Here is a 20048-nt window from a genome sequence, read left to right as displayed (position 1 = left end):
CAAACAATAGCTGAAGAGCGCCCGCTCTACTTCATCTTTCCACTTCGAACAAAGTTAACCAAATTTCAAAGCCTAATTCAACCTCTTGTTTCCTTTACTCATAGTTTAGAATTCGATTCGAATTTACCGCTTGTGGAATTCTCTTCATTGATTCACTGCTCAATCACTTCACCGAAACTGCCAGAAACACCATCGGAACCGCCTGAGTTATCTCCCAAGATTATTGCCTACCTTGTTGCTTACTGCTAAACAACTACAGAAATCACAACCAAGGATTGACTCCTCTGTTTGCCTTCAGTTCCCAGCCGAATTGCTTTGCTCTTCTCTCAGTTTAATCGTTCTTCATTTCGTTAAGACTCAGATCGGAACACTACTTGTGCTTGTCTATCAACATCAAGACCAATGAAATCATCAGAGTACATGAATTTGCCAGAATTTTGCTGGGATTTGCTTCGCGTTCCACTTTCAGCCTCAGGTAGCAACCAACGCTCAACCCCTGTGCTTCAAAATCAATTTTCAAGGATCACCCGCAGTGACCATGGATCAAATGCTAAGAATTTCAGACTCCAGCAAAGGATAACCTCGCTATGTGACACTTTCCAATTCGGACCTTACGGTGATAAAAAATTAGCAGCCCATTGTGTTGAGACTCAACGAACGAACCAAGTCGGAGGAATCCACCTAAGCTACTACCAACACCTCTAAGAAAATCGAACAACTATTCCAAATCACAAGTAGTGATCGCCTATAGCTCGACTTACCTAATTACTTCCTGCAACTCGACTAGCTTCAAAAACTGTCCTGCAAAGTCACCTCAATCAATTCCAAGGAATGCCTCGTTTGGTGACAATTTGTCCTTGGTTCCTTAGGAATCAAATTGGAATTGTTAGCCGATCAGTTCTGTTCAAGCTCCTCGACAGTTTGCCCGTACTGCTATATCAACCTCAATTCCGTCTAGAATTGTTGGAATTATGCTCAATTAAGACTGATCTGGCCTTGATCCTAGAATATTCTAGGATCAGTGTTTTATGTAAATATAGAAAGTTAATAATGTAAATTAGGATGGTAGCATGTTGTGACGCCCCGCTCCCACTCACGGGTGTAACTTGTGAACAATCATCCGAACTGCTCACATGCTCGGTCATTTGTGAATGGCGGACTATATTTCAACACGAAATGCCCTAAGTGGGAACTAGGCTTCGTTCTTCCCTTCCCTCAACCCCAGAATCGACTAACAAATTGGGCTTTATGAATTCCACATTCTTCTAACTAATTTCCATTTAAATTGCCCAAAATCCCATTTTATTATTTTATTTCTTCTTCTTTTCCAAATATTCCACCAGGCTCCATATAATTCAAAATTTTAAAATTTTCCTTCACCATCAAATCCAAGCTAACCCATTGATTTATCCCAATTACAAGGAAAATAGTCTCTCTTTTTATTTTTCCAAAGATTGGAATTTTTGCCAAAATTTCCCAAAATAGCCATTTTTACAAAAATTAGCTGAATTTGCCAAAAAATTCCTTTTTTTTTAAATTTCTCCAGGGCCCACAATTATTCCAAAATGGCCCAAATTATCTCAAATATTTCAGAAATTTAAAAAAAATCGGCTAGCGGGCCTATTGGCGAGCCCAGTGGGGTGCTAGCAGCGCTCCTGTGCCCGTGCGCCTACTGCAGCCCCAACTACTGCCACCTCATTTTTTTTCCTTTTCCCTTGGGCTTTTTAGCCCAAACTTTCCATATTTAATGCATAAAAAATATACATCAAGAATCTCTTTATTTTTTCACAAAATAAAGCTCACACAACAATCTTGATGCTTATACAACATACATCAAAATACAAATACAAACCCATACAAATGCTTCCAAAGCTTCAAGCTTCCAAATCCCTTTTCTCTTGGCACATGAGTGACCTACAAGGTGAGGTAAAAACCTCATGAGCTACAATGCTTAGTAAGGGTGCAATGCATGTAAATATGAATATAAATATGATTATGTATGCCAAGTGCATGCAAATGAGGCTAGGTTCTTTCATCCTCATAACCCACCAAGGTTTGAGGCATCAACCTACCCTTTCCCTCTACCCCCATGGCCATGAGTCTCATGAACAAATAAACATGCAAATGCTACATAAAAAGTTAATAAACCATATTTACCAACTTGCATGGCCACCTCCACATGGGGCCATCCCTTACCTTTAGATTCTTGGAAGTCTCCAATGCTTGCTTCAAGAAAGCCCTTACCACCATCTTCTCCCACCTAAGGAGAAATTTCAAGAAAATCCCTCACTTTCTAAACTAATAAAACTCAAGAATGAAGGAAGGATTGGAAACTTACCTTGTTTCCTTTCTTTTTCCTCTCCTTTACTTACTTTCTTCATTCTTTCTTCCTTTCATTCTTTCCTTTACGTTGGAATATTTCTCCCAATTCTTCGTCCAACTTCCTTTCTTTTTCTTCTCTTTTCCTTTCTTTCTTTTCTTTTCTTTGATATTTCTCCAAATTCAAGACTACATCCTAGCCCTTGAATTTTCTTTGAGAGAACAAATCCCAACCACTGAAAGGAAACGCAATCCATGCCATGGGTCTTCTTAAATCTCAACCCTTGATGGATAATTGAAGACTTAATCTCTACTATCCAAGAAAACACAATCCAAGCTTTTAGTCTTCTTAAATCTCAACTATTGATGGAGAAATTAAGAATTAATCTCCACCATTCAAGAAAGCACAATTCAGGATACTTGAGAAGAATAAATCCTATCCTTTAATTTCTTTGAAGGTTAAATCTCCACATTCCAATCATTCTTCCCTATAACACATTTGGCAATCCATGCCAACTTAAAGCCTTTAATCTCCACCATTGGATTAATTCCAATTCCAAGACTAAATCTCCACCCTTGGATTAAATCTTATCTTCGCATATATTAGCCATTTTCATATATTTATATGGCTAATTTCACACATCACATGAGTGAATAATTTCACTCATTTTCAATATATATATCTCCATATTTTCAAAACATTAATGGAGACTAATTTCAATTTCTTTTTGAATTTTCTTTAATCCAACATAATCATGGCTTTCACAAATCAAGAATAACCAATTTCTTTTTCTTTTTGATTTATTCATACCTTCCCTCTCTCTTGGACAAGAGTTTGCCATGTGTCACTCCTTGACACTTACTTGGCTTCCAACCCTCTATCTTGGCCATCCATTTTCCCTACCACATTTCAAGACTAATATAGGGATATTCTCATACATATTTATATCTCTTGCCCATAATTACCATCACGCCACACAAAACTTGATTTATTCACAAAAAAAAAATAATAATAACTAACATTATTCGATAAAAAATCGATTCGTCCCTGCAACCGCATAGGACCTTTATTTATTCCGAAAACGCTTCAGCGTTGCTCCACTTACAAAACCAGACCACCTTCAGGGCCCCTTAGACCCCCCCGAATGTCCCTCACAAACATTCAATTTTTGGCCACAATTCAAACTTACACAGAAATAATTTCCTGGTTTGATTACCTTTAGTGCCATTAATCTTGCCTCGAGATGCTCACCAATCTCATGCCCACTTTCCTAGACATCCAAGTTTCGAGGCATTTTCTGCTGTCAATTCAGCCATTTATCACCTTATTCCTCACTTCTTTCTCAAATGGCATTTTCGAAATTTTCTTTCATTCCTTTAACACCGGTAACACAAGGTGTTACATCCTATGTGGGCGCAGGAGCGAATCGATTTTTATCGAATAATGTTAGTTATTATTTTTTATTTTTTTGGTGAATAAATCAAGCTTTGTGTGGGTTGATGGTAATTATGAGCAAGGGATATAAATATGTATGAGAATATCTCTATATTAGTCTTGAAATGTGAGAGGGAAAATGGATGGCCAAGATGAAGGGTTGGAAGCCAAGTAAGTGTCAAGGAGTGACACATGGCAAACTCTTGTCCAAGAGAGAGGGAAGATATAAATAAATCAAAAAGGAAAAGAAATTGGTCATTCTTGATTTGTGAAAGCCATGTTCATATTGGATTAAAGAAAATCCAAAAAGAAATTGAAATTAGTCTCCATTAATGTCTTGAAAATATGGAGATATATATATTGAAAATGAGTGAAATTAGTCACTCATGTGATGTGTGAAATTAGTCATATAAATATATGAAAATGGCTAATATATGGGAAGATGAGACTTAATCCAAGGGTGGAGATTTAGTCTTAGAATTGGAATTAATCCAATGGTGGGGATTAAAGGTTTTAAGTTGCCATGGATTGCCAAATATGTAGATATATATATATAAGGGAAGAATGATTGGAAGGTGGAGATTTAACCTTCAAAGAAATTAAAGGATAAGATTTATTCTTCCCAAGTGTCATGGATTGTGCTTTCTTGAATGGTGGAGATTAATTCTTCATTTCTCCATCAATGGTTGAGATTTAAGAAGACTAAAGGATTGGAATGTGCTTTCTTGGATGGTAAAGATTAAGTCTTCAATTATCCATCAAAGGTTGAGATTTAAGAAAACCCATGGCATGGATTGTGTTTCCTCTCAATGGTTGGGATTTGTTCTCTCAAAGAAAAATCAAGGGCTAGGATGTAGTCTTGAATTTGGAGAAATATCAAAGAAAAGAAAGGAAAAGGGAAAGAAAAGAAAGAAAGGAAGAGAGAAGAAAAAGAAAGAAGAAGAATTGGGAGAAATATTCCAACGTAAAGGAAAGAATGAAAGGAAGAAAGAATGAAGAAGAATAGTAAATGAGAGGAAAAAGAAAGGAAACAAGGTAAGTTTCCAATCCTTCCTTCATCCTTGAGTTTTATTAGTTTAAAAAGTGAGGCATTTTCTTGAAATTTCTCCTTCGGTGGGAGAAGATGGTGGTAAGGGCTTTCTTGAAGCAAGCATTGGAGACTTCCAAGAATCTAAAGGTAAGGGATGGCCTCATGTGAAGGTGGCCATGCAAGTTGGTAAATATGGTTTATAAACTTTTTATGTAGCATTTGCATGTTTATTTGTTTATGAGACTCATGGCCGTGGGGATAGAGGGAAATGGTAGGTTAATGCCTCAAACCTTGGTGGGTTATGAAGATGAAAAAACCTAGCCTCATTTGCATGCACTTGGTATACATAATCATATTTATATTCATTGCACCCATACTGAGCATTGTAGCTCATGAGGTTTTTACCTCACCTTGTAGGTCACTCACATGCCAAGAGAAAAGGGATTTGGAAGCTTGAAGCTTTGAAAGCATTTGTATAAGCTTGTATTTGTATTTTGATGTATGTTGTATAAGCATCAAAATGGTTGTGTGAGCTTTATTTTGTGAAAAAAAAAAGAGATTCTTGATGTATATTTTTTATGCATTAAATCTGGAAAGTTTGGGCTAAGAAGCCCAAAGGAAAAAAAAAAAAGAAAAAAAAAGGAGAGAAACAAATGAGGTGGCAGCAGTTGAGGCCACCAAGGGGCCGCAGCAGGTGCGCAAACGCAGCCCAACGCGCGCCAACAAGCCCCGCCGGCTGATTTTTCTTAAATTTCTAAAATATTTGAGATAATTTGGGCACTTTTGGAAAAATTGTGGGCCCCGGAAGAATTTAAAAAAAGAAAGGATTTTTGGGCAAATTCGGCTAATTTTTGGGAAAAGGGCTATTTTGGAAAATTTTGGCAAAAATTCCAATCTTTGGAAAAATAAAAAGAGAGTATTTTCTTTGAAATTGGGATAAATCAATGGGTTAGATTGGATTTGATGGTAAAGGAAAATTTTGAAATTTTGAATTATATGGAGCCCGGTGGAATATTTGGAATAGAAGAAGAAATAAAATAATAAAAATGGATTTTGGGCAATTTAAATGGAAATTAATTAGAAGAGTGTGGAATTTATAAAGCCCAATTTGCTAGTCGATTCTGGTGTTGAGGGAAGGGAAGGACGAAGCCTAGTTCCCACTTAGGGCGTTTCGTATTGAAACATAATCCGCCCTTCACAAATGACTGGACATGTGAACAGTTCGAATGATTGTTCACGAGTGACACCCATGAGTGGGAGCAGGGCGTCACAGTTGGTATCAGAGCCGACCCTTGGAGAAGGTAGTCTGATGAGGGCGGGGAATGGTGCCGAGGAGCAAGGGCCTGAGCAAGGAGTGGACCTGGCAGGCTTCTAGGATGGTAGCCCCCAAAAGGGAGAAGATCTAGGACCAATTGTAAGGTCACATGACAAGGACGTCATGTGCTCAAGGGAGGGAGAATGTAATACCTCAAGAGCCCAAGGTCAAGTCCAAGAAGAGACTCTAGAGAAGTTAGTATGTATATCGAGGATAGTAAGGAAAGCAAACAACACCAACTAGATAACTTTTGGACTAAATATAGATAAAGAACTCTCAGATTGAGTGTGCTTGAACTAGGGAAGCTCAATGATAGGTGACTCTTGAGAAGTTCGCATAGGCCTATCAGGGTAAGTTGATTTGGTCCTTCCTATTGCTCGATGCGAGATGTTATAGATGCTGTCAATTATTTCCTTCCTTTTTTGCTAATAATCCTCTCCTTAAAAAATGATGTTGTACACATTCATTTAGATTAATCAAGACATTAAAGTCTGTGATAATTTCTAAGTAGAATCGATTGAAATCACAGTCGAGGAACGATGCTCTAATACCAATTATCATATACCTAGGATAAAGAACTGGAGGTCGGAAGAATCTAAAGGGATTGGGACCAAGAACATAAGAGAATGGAGGGGGAATTGGACAAAATTTGGGGAGAGATTAGTAGAGAGGGAGGGAGGAATCAAAGAGAATTTGAGAGAGAAATTATGAGAGGGAATTTGAGAGAATTCAATTTCATTTCAAAACATAATTGCCCTCCTACAACAGTGGCTTATTTATAGCCTCACAAGCCATGCACCCATGCGCAATACAATTGTTTGGCCTCAGCCCATGCACCCATGCGCAGCACAACTATAATCCTAAGAAATTGCAAAATACCTCTTAACAACTATTATATCCCTATTACAATATTGCCCCTCTATTACTCCTAGGGACATGACACACAAGTATGTCCTTGATCTTTTGCAAGACATGAAAATGGCTTGCAAACCATTCAACATCCCAATTGACCCTAGTCTCAAATTTCGTGAAGCTGAGGGAGATAGGGACACAGAAAAAAAAAAGCATATCAGAAATTGGTCAGCAGACTAATTTACCTATCTCACACAAGGTTGGATATAACCCATGCAGTTAGCATACTAAGTCAATTCATGCACAAACCCAAGGAACTTCACTTGCAAGCAGTCTACAAAATTTTACACTACCTCAAGGGTACTCTAAGAAAGGGGATTTTATTCAAAAAGAGGGGCAAACTTACCTTAGAGGCCTACACAGATACTGATTATGCAAGCTTGATGGCTGATGGGAGGTTTACCATAGGAAATTGCACTTTCTTGAGAGGAAACTTAGTTACTTGGAGGAGCAAGAAGTAGCCTGTCGTGGCAAGGTCAAGTGTAGAATCAAAATTTCGGGCAATGGCACAGGGTATATGTGAACTGCTATGGTTGAAGATTATTTTAGACGATCTAAGACTCAAGTGGGATGGCCCTAGGTATTGTGACAATAAATTTGCTATCAGCATTGCACACAATCCTATGCAGCATGACCGAACAAAACACATTGCGGTTAATCGACATTTTATTAAAGAGAAATTGGACAATGGTCTTATCTGCACACCTTATATACCAAGTGAATCACAGCTAGTCGATGTCCTCACCAAGGGACTCAGTAGGCCGGTCTTTCACAAGATTATAGCCAAGCTTGGAATGGAGAATGTCTATGCACCAACTTGAGAGGGAGTGCCATGGATAAAGGCAAAGAAATCAAGGCTTTGATTATATGTGATTAGTCAATATTCTATAGATTTAAAGCTATAATTAGGATGTGATTATATCTATATTTCTATAAATAGAAGATTACTCAATTAGGGGATTTGTTTCCATATCTAGGTAAGCAGCTTCTATATATATATATATATATATGTCTACCAATTCAATGAAAGACATTGCCATATTTTTCCAACACTTTTCAATGAAAAATGAAAAGATAATAGGTAGATCTGGAAAACCAAGCATCACACTATAAACATACTGAATACAAACTTCAAGCACATGTCATCGTAGAACAGTCCCACCTCAAAGGCAGAAAATGAATCAACATCTTAATGAAATGCAACACTCTTATAACCTAATCATTTAGGTGATATAGGAAAATACAGGGAGTCATATGATAACATGAATTATTAAAAAGATTTCACATTAAACATGTAACAGAATCACAGATGACTTTTTCCAGTTTTGATGAATAATAAATAACTAAATATATCCAAGCAAATTAAAGTGAAAGGCACATTTTTCTATGTGGGTTATATCAGAAAGTACTAAATATAACCACAATGGATAAGGAAGAAGGAAAGACATCTACTACTTCTGAAAAACAAAAGAAGCTAACTAGTTGGTAATGATGAAATCCACAACAAAATTGTTTGTGCACAGAAAACACTAAGTAAACCAAAAGTTTCAACCATGTATTCATAGAATAACAGAAGAAACTACAATGAACTTTCAATTCATTACATAGCTAAGTATACCTCAAAACAGTTCAAAGCCATCAGCATACAAAAAACAAGATAAATACTCACAATAAATAAAATTCTAAAATGCCAAAATAAAAAATAACAAAGAAGCTACCTCCTTGCGTACCCAAGAATCTTTCTCTTTCTCCAATTGCTTGATTTTTTCCTCTAAACTTGCCTGGAAAATGTAGTATGAGTCTATCGTCAAATGCAAAACACATTTCCAACAGTGCAGCCAAGGAAATGATAATAAAAAGAGAAGCACACAAGTAATGAGGAAAGAAAGTATATGTTGCTGATGAAAATCATGGAGTAAAAGAAAGCAATTACCCCTTTCAATCTCAAATTAGCTGCATCATCCATCAATAGATTGATTCTTTCCTCAAAGCCACCCTACACACAACAACACTTTCTTAGTTTATACAAAACCACTTGCTGAACATTTTTAAGGAACACTTAAAAACACCCAGGTTAGAAGATGATCCATTGTCCAATGAAAACAATACCTCTTTTTGAAGCCAGGAATCTTTTTCATTTTGTAATTGCAAAAGTTTCATCTTCAAAAAACTCTGCAAGTCAAACAGTAGAATGGATTTATTACAATTTTATGACCAGCAGGTTGACACAAATAGATGAAAAACTCAATTTGTTTACCAAGTTCTTTGTCACATTAACAAACCGTGAATAGTAGATATATATTTAGATACATCATCACATTGAGTTAACTCTTCCTCATCCTCACAATAGAAGAGATATGATTACCTCCTCCTGCATGTGTGTATCATTTTCCTCCCTTAACTTTTTAATTGTCTCTTCCAATATAGCCTGTAAGTTATACAAAAGAATAAATTTCTCTGTCAAACAACGAGCATGATAGCATATGTTGAAGATTATTTTCATTGCTGAAAAAGAAAAAAGTACTACTATGTCTACAAAGTTGTAAATTAAATTTCTAGTACATTAATTTATTAAATAAATTAAAGTCTCTTACCTCTTTATGATTGTGCATTTCATTTTCTTTTTGCAATTTAATGATTGACTCTTCCAAGCAAACCTGCAAGTACATGGTAAACAAATTTATATCTCATCAGAAAGCATCAGATTATAACAAGAAGAAGAGAAGTGCAATAATGAAAGATTAAGTGCATCTAGCTCTTCTGCGCTTGGCCGATAAGCCTCTAGGCTGGTTGGCTTTGTCTTGGGTGGCATGGTCTCCCTAATAGCTAGTGTTTTTTTTTTTTTTTTTTTTTTTTTTGGGGGGGGGGGGGGGTAATGGATTGTATGGTTTTCTCTTGTTCTTGTTCCAGGTTTTTGGTGGGTGGGTCCGGTGTTTCCTAAGGATCGTTGTATTTCCTTTATGGTTTTAATTAATAATATTTGTGCTCACTAGTTTCCAAAAAAAAGCACATCTAGCTAATATCATACTACTAATGCATTCCTCCCTTTAATTCATATTTTTATTTCTTCTTTCTGTACACATGTCCTTTCAATTGCAACTCTTTTACTGTCCCTTCGATGTCAGCCTGTAAACTATCAGAGAATTACTAATCATACCAAACAGAAAATAAATTTGTAACTTCATAATTTTTTACCTCTTTCTGTACAAGTGTGTCATTTTCAATTTGTAACTCTTTTACTGTCCCTTCCAAGCCAGCCTGTAATCAGTCAATTACTAATCATAAGAAATAGAAAACCAATTTGTAACCTCGTTTGAGTAATTCCCTCAACACTTCTAGTGTTTAAAGTAGTACTCATTACACAGCTGTTTCAACCCCAGATAAAGGAGAAATGAAGGCTAGCAAAAAAACCATCAGATCTTTTCAATATGGGTTCTAGACAAAATATTCCCCAATTGGTGGGATTAAGACTTTGTGATGATGATGGTGATAAAAATGCTGAAACAAAATGAATGAAATATTGATACCACAATGGGAAAAGAGGATAATTATCAGAAGCAACCCTCACCACTTTGCTCATCCAGTATTGCTTCTCGGCTTCATCCAACACTGACTGCACCAAAAGTTTGATGAAATGCCAAAAATTGACAGATTTTAGATGCTGAACAGAAGATCCACCCCACCCCAAAAAAATGACAGGTAAACACAACAAGGTTCTAATTTTAATGAGAAATGAATAACATGATCTCATTCATGGATACTGAAAAAAATATTTCTGTGTTCACACGGGGGAGGGAAAGGAGGGTCAACTAAACTAAATTCCAAATAGTTGAATATCTTTCTCTATATATACAGCTTATATTTTCCATTTTGGTAACTATCTGGAGATCAAACACCTTCAAGGATCAGTTTTTTTCATATATCTTGTACAAATTCCTCCTTAACTTTGAAAGTGCATCACCTTGATGCTAATTAGTACAATCTTTTATTATGTAAAGAAAATAAAATTGAAGCCTGTAAAATAGTATTCAAGAATTTTGATGCAAACAACCAAGTAGGAAGGAGAACTTAAACTGTAGCAAAGTTACTTGGCACGTGTTGATCATTAGAGCACATGAATTGGGTACTATAAAATACACAGTATACCAGATGTTCTAAAACGCATGGAAGTATTAGACTTGTATAAAATAACCAAATGTACTTCCAATTCCAAAACCTTCTTTCTTTTTTTTTTTTTTACAATTAGAAACCCAATAAGATATATTCTATGGCTTTGTTGCACTCATTTTTACAATGTATTTATTATACCTCATTTTTTGGCCTAAACATTTTCTATTGGTTGGCTTTATTGTAATAAATGTGTTTGTCTTTAACACCAACCAATATAAAATGTTTAGGCATAAAAATGAGATATAATAAATACAATCTATCTGAAAAATGAGTGTCTTAACGGACCCATATTCTATTTCGATGCCAATTAATCATGTAAAAAAATGCATTTCTACTTAAATATTAGTTCATTATACTTATATATTTTTTACCTAAGAATACTTGTGAGTTGTGAGAAAATATATACCAAAAACCATGGTTGGCAAAGGCATGCTTGGGAGCGAGGCACAGTTCTGTGCGCCTCATCACCACTAGGCACAGCACCATGCTTGATGTGCAGCCTAGGCGCACAAGGTGCGGGCCTCATGCAAGGCGCACAAGGTGCGCGCCTCATGCAAGGCGCAAGGTGCATGCCTTGTTTATACAAGTGCATTAAAACCCTATTTAGTGTTCATTTGTCATCTTAAATCTTATTTCTTGTTGATTTGGTTGCATACCACTGAGGCACAGCGCCATGCTTAAGATGTTGCCTTGGCTCTTGAGACACAGCTCTGTACGCCTCATCACCACTAAGGCGTAGCACCATGCTTGAGGCACTACCTAGGCGCACAAGGCGTGCACCTCATACAAGGTGCAAAGCGCATGCCTTGTTTATATAAGTGTATTAAAACACTATTTCTTGTCCATTTGTCATCTTAGATCTTATTTCTAGTTAATTTGGTTGCATATTCTTGTATATTGGTGAGAAGTGAACCTAGTGGTGTAAGTTAAAGGTCAATTGAATCACCCACTCACCATTGAGATCCTTTGGCAGTGATGTTCACTTATTGGAGAACTACTCACATCTGTGTTATGTTTTATTTTTTTTTGTTTCTTCTAATTTCTTTTGTAATTTAAACGAAACTGATTATTTCTGTAATTGTTTTTCGCTATTTTCTACTTAACTTTTTTCTTTCTTCTAATTTCTTGTTAAGAAACAAATGTTTTCATTGTGTGCTCTACTATTTTTTTTTCTCTCTCTCTCTTCTAATTTATTTTGCAATTTAACAGAAATTAATTATTTTCTTATAATTGTTTTGTGCAGTGCATTCTGCTATAATTTTTTCTTCCCTCTAATCTCTTTTGCAGTTAGAAGAAAGTAATTGCAAAATAAACTAATTGTTTTCTACAATAACATTAGTTGTTATTATAGGGTTAGTCATTTGTCATTTATGATTTTATGAGTTTGTATTGACCTCTTTATAGGTACATATTGAAAACATTAGTGTACAAGTATTTTGTAAGCATTTTAAATAAATGTGTGTCTCGTGTGTCTAAGGTTCGCGCTTTGCCTTGCACCTTGCGCCTAGGCCCCAAGCACTAATTTGCGCCTCAATGCACCTTGCGCCTTCAACAACTATGCTAAAAACTTCAAGATCGCTTTGCATATAAAATAAGTTCTAGTGGAGAAGATGAGAAAATAAAAGGGTGAAAGATGGAAAGATAGGCGAGATTCACGAGAAGAAGAAAAAAGATATTATCAACATCAGAAAAGTGATTAAAAAAGACGTCCTTAATGTACAAAGCTCTTTGCTTTGCAAGGGTTGAGGGAGTTGTTTTTGTACACATAGCTTTATCCTTGTTTTGTAAATAGATTATTTCCACCATTCAAACCCATGACTTTCTAGTCACAAATAGAGCAACTTTATTGTACCAAAGACTTGCCTCACATAAGTGATTGAAGAAGAAAAAGTAAAGTTCTCTTAAAAATTAGCCAAACTATTCCATCTCAAATGGTACCTCATTTACTCCCCTGACCCCCCACCCCACCAAGAAAAAAGAAAGAAACAATTCTTAAGGACCTAGTCTAGTGTAGCATAAGATTATTGCATGGACCATATTTGAATGGTATAGAACCTTCCCCCACCCCAAAAAAGAACATAAAACTACATTCTACAGTTACTCTTCCTCATACATCTCCCATGCCATCCCTAATATCTTTTAGGATGCATGAAGTCTGACACTTGGTAATATTTCAGAGGGTTTACTCCAAATTACACTACTGAATTCTCTTAATCAAAGGTGCATCTTAAAAGGTTAATTCAGGGTGGAAGTTATTAATGCTTAACCAATAAGGTCAGGCTGGATAATGGCTGAATCAAACTCTCAGACCCAATCCAACCAACATAATTCTAACCCAATTTCTTTTGCAGCCTCTTTTTCCTTGTTTCATAGTTCTCTTTCCTTTTTATCATGGCTGGCATCTCCACCTCTGATCATAGCATTCTAACCCAAGTTCATATGGTAGTGGTTCAATCAATACAGCAAATTTTACTGCATTATAATTCTTGATTTGATTGGGTACTTATTAAGCTCATTAGCCAACCTACTTAAAACCATTTAGTAGGCTTTATATTTTAACTAAAATTTAATTAGTCAGATGTGGGCAGGTTCATGGGTTTAACTCCAAAGCACTACACCTAGGTACAATCTGCTGAGCTCATCAGTCATCAGTTTGAGGCTCATAGAAACTTAATCTACTCCCATTAAAGTTTAAAATGCTCATTATTGACCAAAAGTCACCAGCCTACCCCAAAGTACTAACAAGAGCTATATAAGAGCAATCTTTTGTCCAAATGCCAGTCACAGTACTTTCTCCCCTGAGAAGAGCTCTAACAATTTATAATGAAGTCAATCAAATTCAAAAGTTGCAAACTAGTCAAGAGATCAGAATGAGAACTGATCGTGCCAATATCTCAGTCCAGACCTAACCCTGTCCTTATTATCTGTAAAAACAAAATTAGATTTAACCAACAATTACTATAATGCAAGTATAACACTTGATTTACATGTACAGAAGTAATTAAACAATTGTACATTCAAGACGATCATATAATTAACAAGAAATGGACTACACCATAACCAAGAAGACATGGTTAACATTTACAAGGTGCACTGTAACTAATCCACACCTTGTCAAATATACAGTAGAAAAAAATGTGAACTCAAATTAAACTCCAACTTATAGATAAATAACTAATTTCAGTTGAAACTTGAAACCAAACTTACGCCTTCAGTACCATTGGCATGACGGCTATCTACATCCCCAAAAGTGTCTGGCACATCATTTTCTATATCTGTAGGCTCTGAAGTTTGACGCTGATGATTCTCCTCAACACCACCATTCTTGTCTACTTTAGCTGATTCCGCACCACCCTGGTTGGCATCATCTGTAGTCTTAATCTGCCTGTTCTTCTTTTTCTTGTTTTTCTTCTTCTTCTTTTCATCCTCCATTTGTTCACTTCAAATTTCAACACCCAAATCTGCCTTCAGTAACAAAAGTAATACACAACGTTTGTACCTGCGGTATAACAAAACCCATAATTATACAAACTCCATTGTCTATTGAAATCTTAACCCAAATCACCTGACATCATTCAGAATGTACGCAAAAATTGCATCTTCAAATAAATGGATTAGCTGATTCAGAGTCAGATCTCATACAGTTCAATCTCATGTTAGCTTTTTAACTTTGACGCATAAAAGCTGCGAAGACATCAAAATATAAATCGATAAAAAAAATTTAAAAAAAAAAGGACCACTTAATCAATACAAATGGCATCAGATCGTTCGCATCTCAGACCCCAGAAACAATTGAAATCTAGGTTAATAACGAGATTTATCAATGCGAGAGAAAGGATTAGATAAAGGAAACCATTTCCACACGGACACAGTTTTGGTATCCAAAAACACATATCACAGAGAGAATCAAACAATTACCCCTACCATTCACAATGGAACGAACATATGCAAATCCGAGAAACAAACGAAAGGGAAAGATGATAGAAACAGAAGCATTGCATACAAGAGATCCAAAGCTTGCTAGGGCTCGTCCACTCTGTTCCACAAACTGAATTCACAAAGAGAGATGCAAAAAGTAGCAGAAATTTGGAGATCGAATTCGAAGGGATGAACAGTAATTTAAATTTAATGTGTCCGAACGCCATCAAGAACAAACTTTCTAATTTAGGGTTAATTAGAATGGCGCCCCGCAAGTTCCAGTGCTTCGCTTTTGTGCCCCTCCGTCTATCACAAATTGCATGTTGTCACCATTGTTTTTTTATTTAGTAAATAAGATTATCACTCGGGACCTTATTACAAAGTAACCGAAATTGTCGAGATTCAAACTCAAGATCTCATGGCAATTAATATTGTCACCTGTTACTAAACTATAACTCTTGTGTTAGTTATTACCATTTTTATTGCTTATTTGGTACATGAATAAAAAATTGATAATATTATTTAAAAAAATAATAATTTTTGTAGTAATATCGTCTTAAATGAACGTGGATAAATCAAGTCAAAGTCTTAATTTATTCCATGCTTGTTAGATAAAATTAGTTTAAGTCTTAATTTATTAGGTGAAGTGTTAAAGAAATCGATATACTTTAATCCTGATGTCAAATTATTGTATTGACTCTAATGGAGCGCGGATCATGGAAGTGCACATGGCACCCTCGAGTGAAGGTTACTGGGTAAGAGTCATTCGAAGGTTCGGGAATGAGCATGCGCAGGGCTACGCAGGCAAGGGGCCAGTAGCGCATAGGGTCGAACGTGGTCGTGTGGGCTTGGGGCACCCCAAATGGGGGTCACTCAGGGGTACGAGGCATCCCGGGTGACGTCACTTAAGGGTGCAAGCCACTCGCCCACCGAGCTTAGCGGTGTTGTGGTGACGCGAGTGCAGGCGCGTGTGAGGTTGTTGCAGAACCTACACGGCAAGTCACAACCATGCATGTGGAAGGGCTCCTTGCCTGGCCATGTGGCATTGTCTCATTCATTCGATTCTTTTATTTATTTTTGCAGATCTATTCTGTCCACTTGTTTAACAGGACATATTAATTGCTCCCTACACTTTTGTCCAGGAGTCCCAGGCAGAAAAATATCTAGCCCTACAAATCTCGTACATGCCTTCATTTTCCTCATTTTTCTTGAAGTTCTTCTCCATGCAAGCGACTTTTTTGATATTTTTAAGTCTCTATATTATTTGTAGCTTTGGCATTTTCATATTTTGACTTTATAAGCGTCAATGGCTTCGAGATAATGTGATAAAGTCTGCAAATGACGCATGACATGCTGAAGCTCTTGCCCTTGCAGCGGAGGTCCATGCATTCAGTTTTTCATCTTCTAGGAGTATAAACATGATTCTTTCATAAGCTCTCAGCTCCCAAGGTGGCAGGGGCTCTGAAAGATTTTCAAATCAACTGAAGAATGACCATGCCATTATTGGCTCATATATGTATCTATATTTTGTCGAGAGCTGAATTGGCATATTAAGGAATTTTCTAAGAACATCTCTTTTTGCAGGACAACGGCTATTGCTCCATCTGGACGTTAGGCAAAGCAGCGTAAGTCACTTACAAGGCCACTGATATTATGTTTCCTCGATGTATGGCTAATCGCGGGACAACGATCTTATGCCCTCTTATTGTCAGGCTACTTGCGGGGCAATGGGATGTGTTTGCCTCTTCGTTTCAGGGCTGTGAGTGGGGCAAGAGGCCTTTTTATTATAATGTCGCAACTTCCTAGTTTTGCAGGTACATGCTTGCTAATATTGTGGGCATAATGTCTACGTTTACAATATATTTTGTTCTCGCGGTTCGACGTAATGCCTACGTTCGCGATTTAGAAAGAACAACCATATTTTGTTCTTGAGGTTCAGTGTGACGCCTACGTTCGCAATTAAATGGCATCAATATTTTATTTTTGCAATTCGGCATAATGCCTACGTCCCCGATTTAGAAAGAATATCCATTGTCAAGCTATGTGCAAGACAATGTCTTATTTTTTTCTTATTGTTGGGCTATGAGTAGAGCAACAAACCTTTAACTTTCACCTCATTGTCGGGCTATGTGCTGGGCAACGGGCTTTTATTTATTTTTTTCTTATTGCTAGGCTATACATGGGGCAACGGGTTCGTTGTCTTACTCTTTGTCGGGTTGTTAATGGGACAACGATGCGGGAACCACTTTTTGCTAGGCTGGGCAGTGTTGCGGCGATGCAGGTGCAACGCGCGTGGGGTTGTTGCACACAATGACTCATTGCCTGGCCACGTGGCGTTGTCTTCTTCCTCCGATTGTTTCATTTATTTTCGCTAATGCACTATGTCCACTAGTTTTACAGGACACATTAATAACGAATTGTGGATTATCTGTCATGCATATTCGTAACACTTAAGAATGTTATCCATTCCTTATTATACTAAATGATATACATATATATTTATATGTTTAATTTAAACCATATTACAATTTAAATAAAACATAAACTTGCCATTAAATAAAATTTAAATAGTTACATGATCAAACCCCATTGTGTCACTAGAACTGCTCTTAAGGGATTATATTTAACAATCTTCCACTAGCACTAAGACCATTCTGAATGGTATCTCATACCCCACCTATCTAAATTAAAATCTAGTTGTTTCTTGTTCATGGCCTTAGTCAGTAGATCTACTGTATTCTCTAATGTATCTACTTTCTACACACTGATATCTCATATGTCAATGATCTCTCGAATGAGGTGGAAGCGTCTCTCAATGTGTTTGGACTTTTGGTGAGTCCTCAGTGCCTTAGCTTGCTTTATAGCTCCATTGTTATCACAAAACAAGGGCACAATAGACTCAACAAAAGGAACCATTCTAAGTTCTATCACAAACTTCTTGATCCAACCGCTTCCTTTGTGGCATCTGATATTGCAATATATTTGGGTTTTGTTGTAGAATCAGCAGTAGTATTTTATTTGGAACTTTTCCAACTAAATACTATTCCATTGCAGGTAAACACATAACCTGGGATAAACTTTCTAATATCAACATCTGATTGAAAATCAAAATCTGTATAACCCTCCACTTTAAGTTCTCTTGCCCTATAAGTAAGAATCAAATCCTTAGTCCTTCTCAAATACTTAAGGATGTTCTTAACAGTAATCCATTGTTGTTCACCTGGATTAGATTGATATATGTTTGTAACGCTTACAACATGAGCGATATTAGGCCTAGTACATAACATCGCATACATAAGGCTTCTTATTGTCGAAGCATAAGGGATCCTAGACATGCACCCTCTCTCTTCTTATGTCTTAGGGCACATATCCCGAGAAAAGTAGATTCCATGTCTTAAAGGCAATAGGCCTTTCTTTGAATCCTCCATGTTGAACCTCTTCAACACTCTTTCTATGTACTTGCTTTAGGAGAGCCCTATCAACCTCTTGGTTATATCCCTATAGATTCGAATATTGAGAATATAGGCTGCCTCTCCTAAGTCTTTCATGAATAACGTACTTGACAACCAAGTTTTTATCTTTAACAACAAACCTATATCATTCCCAATGAGTATGATGTCATCAACATATAGGACCAATGTTTTGAATGAAACCAAACGATTTGACTTCGTTATCAAAATGGATGTTCTAACTTTTGGATGCTTACTTAAGACCATAAATGGATCTCTTAAGCTTGCATACCTTCCCTACTTGATCCTTAGGTGTGAAGCCTTCTAGTTGTTCCATATAGATGTCATGATTTATATAGCCATTCAGGAAGGCTGCCTTCACATCCAATTGTCATATTTCATAATCATAATGAGCGACAATGGCTAGTAGAATCCTGATGGATTTAAGCATGATGACTGGGGAGAAGGTTTTCTCATAATCAACACCTTGCCTTTGACGGTAACCTTTTGTCACAAGTCTTGCTTTATAGGTCTCTACCTTTCCATTTGAACATATCTTCCTCTTGAAGACCCATTTGCATTCAATAGGTACTATACTTTTTGGAGGATCTACAAGAGTCCAAACCTAGTTCGTGTACATGGAATCTACTTCGAATTTCATAGCCTTTAGCCATTTATTTGAGTTAATATCTGATATCGCCTCCTGGTAAGTGATGGATCATCTGAATAATCATTATCCCCTACAGTGAACAACTCTTGCTTATTTAGGAAACCATATCTCTTGGGTTGCCGAGGTATCCTTGTTATAAATTGCCGACCGTGAAGGCTTCAATTCTGCCAAGTTCCAATCCGTAGAGACGCAAGTGCGATCTCCTCTAAACTGGTCCACACGATCGAACTTTCCACGAATGCCTCGAGTAGTGCTAGCAACCCTAGGCGCCTCTTGAGAGAATCCGAATTTTATTATCTTTTTTTCAGCTTTTTAAGCGACATATAAATAGAGTTCAAAACCCTAATCGTGCCTTTGAAAAACCCTAACCAATTTAGGCTCGGCCCTTAATCACATTGGGCCGACTCTTTCTTTTAAATTGTGGAATGGACTTGACCTAAGTGTGTGACCCCTTATGTAACACCCCGCTTTCTCTTACTGAGCGTGTCACTATGCTGGAGCTCAAAATATACATAAATTATTTTTTCTTTCTTTCTCGGTACATAACTTAAACTTTAAGTACCGAATTCCAAACAAAACCCCCAGCAAATCATTCACAATATGCGGAAGCGATAATCGAAACCTGATATGGTACATAATCAATTCACTTTATTTATAACATAAGAATCCATACCACAGTTAACATCATATCCTCAATATTGAAATACATAAATACATGGAGATTCCATAATGTTTTAACAAGGATAATCTTTAATAAAGCATCAGCTAAAACATATCCGAGTCAGCTTGTTGAATCCCTCGGCCACGCCATCACATGCCATCTCATCTCA

General features: G+C 36.8%; 1 protein-coding gene across 7 annotated transcripts in view; it reads right to left on the bottom strand.

The window, feature by feature from the left end:
* Positions 1–15335, bottom strand: part of LOC127788697 (uncharacterized) — a 50790-nt gene extending 35455 nt beyond the window's left edge. For 2 of the 7 annotated variants that reach the window (XM_052317273.1, XM_052317277.1), the window contains exons 1-9: positions 15185–15335; positions 14389–14680; positions 10580–10624; positions 10207–10269; positions 9606–9668; positions 9377–9439; positions 9121–9183; positions 8945–9007; positions 8730–8792 (exon numbers count right to left, since the gene is read on the bottom strand). In XM_052317273.1, coding sequence (XP_052173233.1) covers positions 8730–8792; positions 8945–9007; positions 9121–9183; positions 9377–9439; positions 9606–9668; positions 10207–10269; positions 10580–10624; positions 14389–14613 — 648 coding nt within the window. In that variant the 5' untranslated portion in view covers positions 14614–14680; positions 15185–15335. Of the gene's footprint in view, positions 1–8729; positions 8793–8944; positions 9008–9120; positions 9184–9376; positions 9440–9605; positions 9669–10206; positions 10270–10579; positions 10625–14388; positions 14681–15105 lie in introns of those variants that run through there. The other 5 variants (XM_052317275.1, XM_052317279.1, XM_052317274.1 and 2 more) reach the window with 4 other exon arrangements.
* Between the last annotated feature and the right edge of the window lie 4713 nt (positions 15336–20048).

The sequence above is a fragment of the Diospyros lotus genome, chromosome 13 (genome assembly GCF_014633365.1).
Source record: "Diospyros lotus cultivar Yz01 chromosome 13, ASM1463336v1, whole genome shotgun sequence".
Lineage (NCBI taxonomy): Eukaryota > Viridiplantae > Streptophyta > Magnoliopsida > Ericales > Ebenaceae > Diospyros > Diospyros lotus.
Note: the sequence above shows the minus strand (reverse complement) of the source record. Positions and strands in the feature narration are given on the sequence as shown.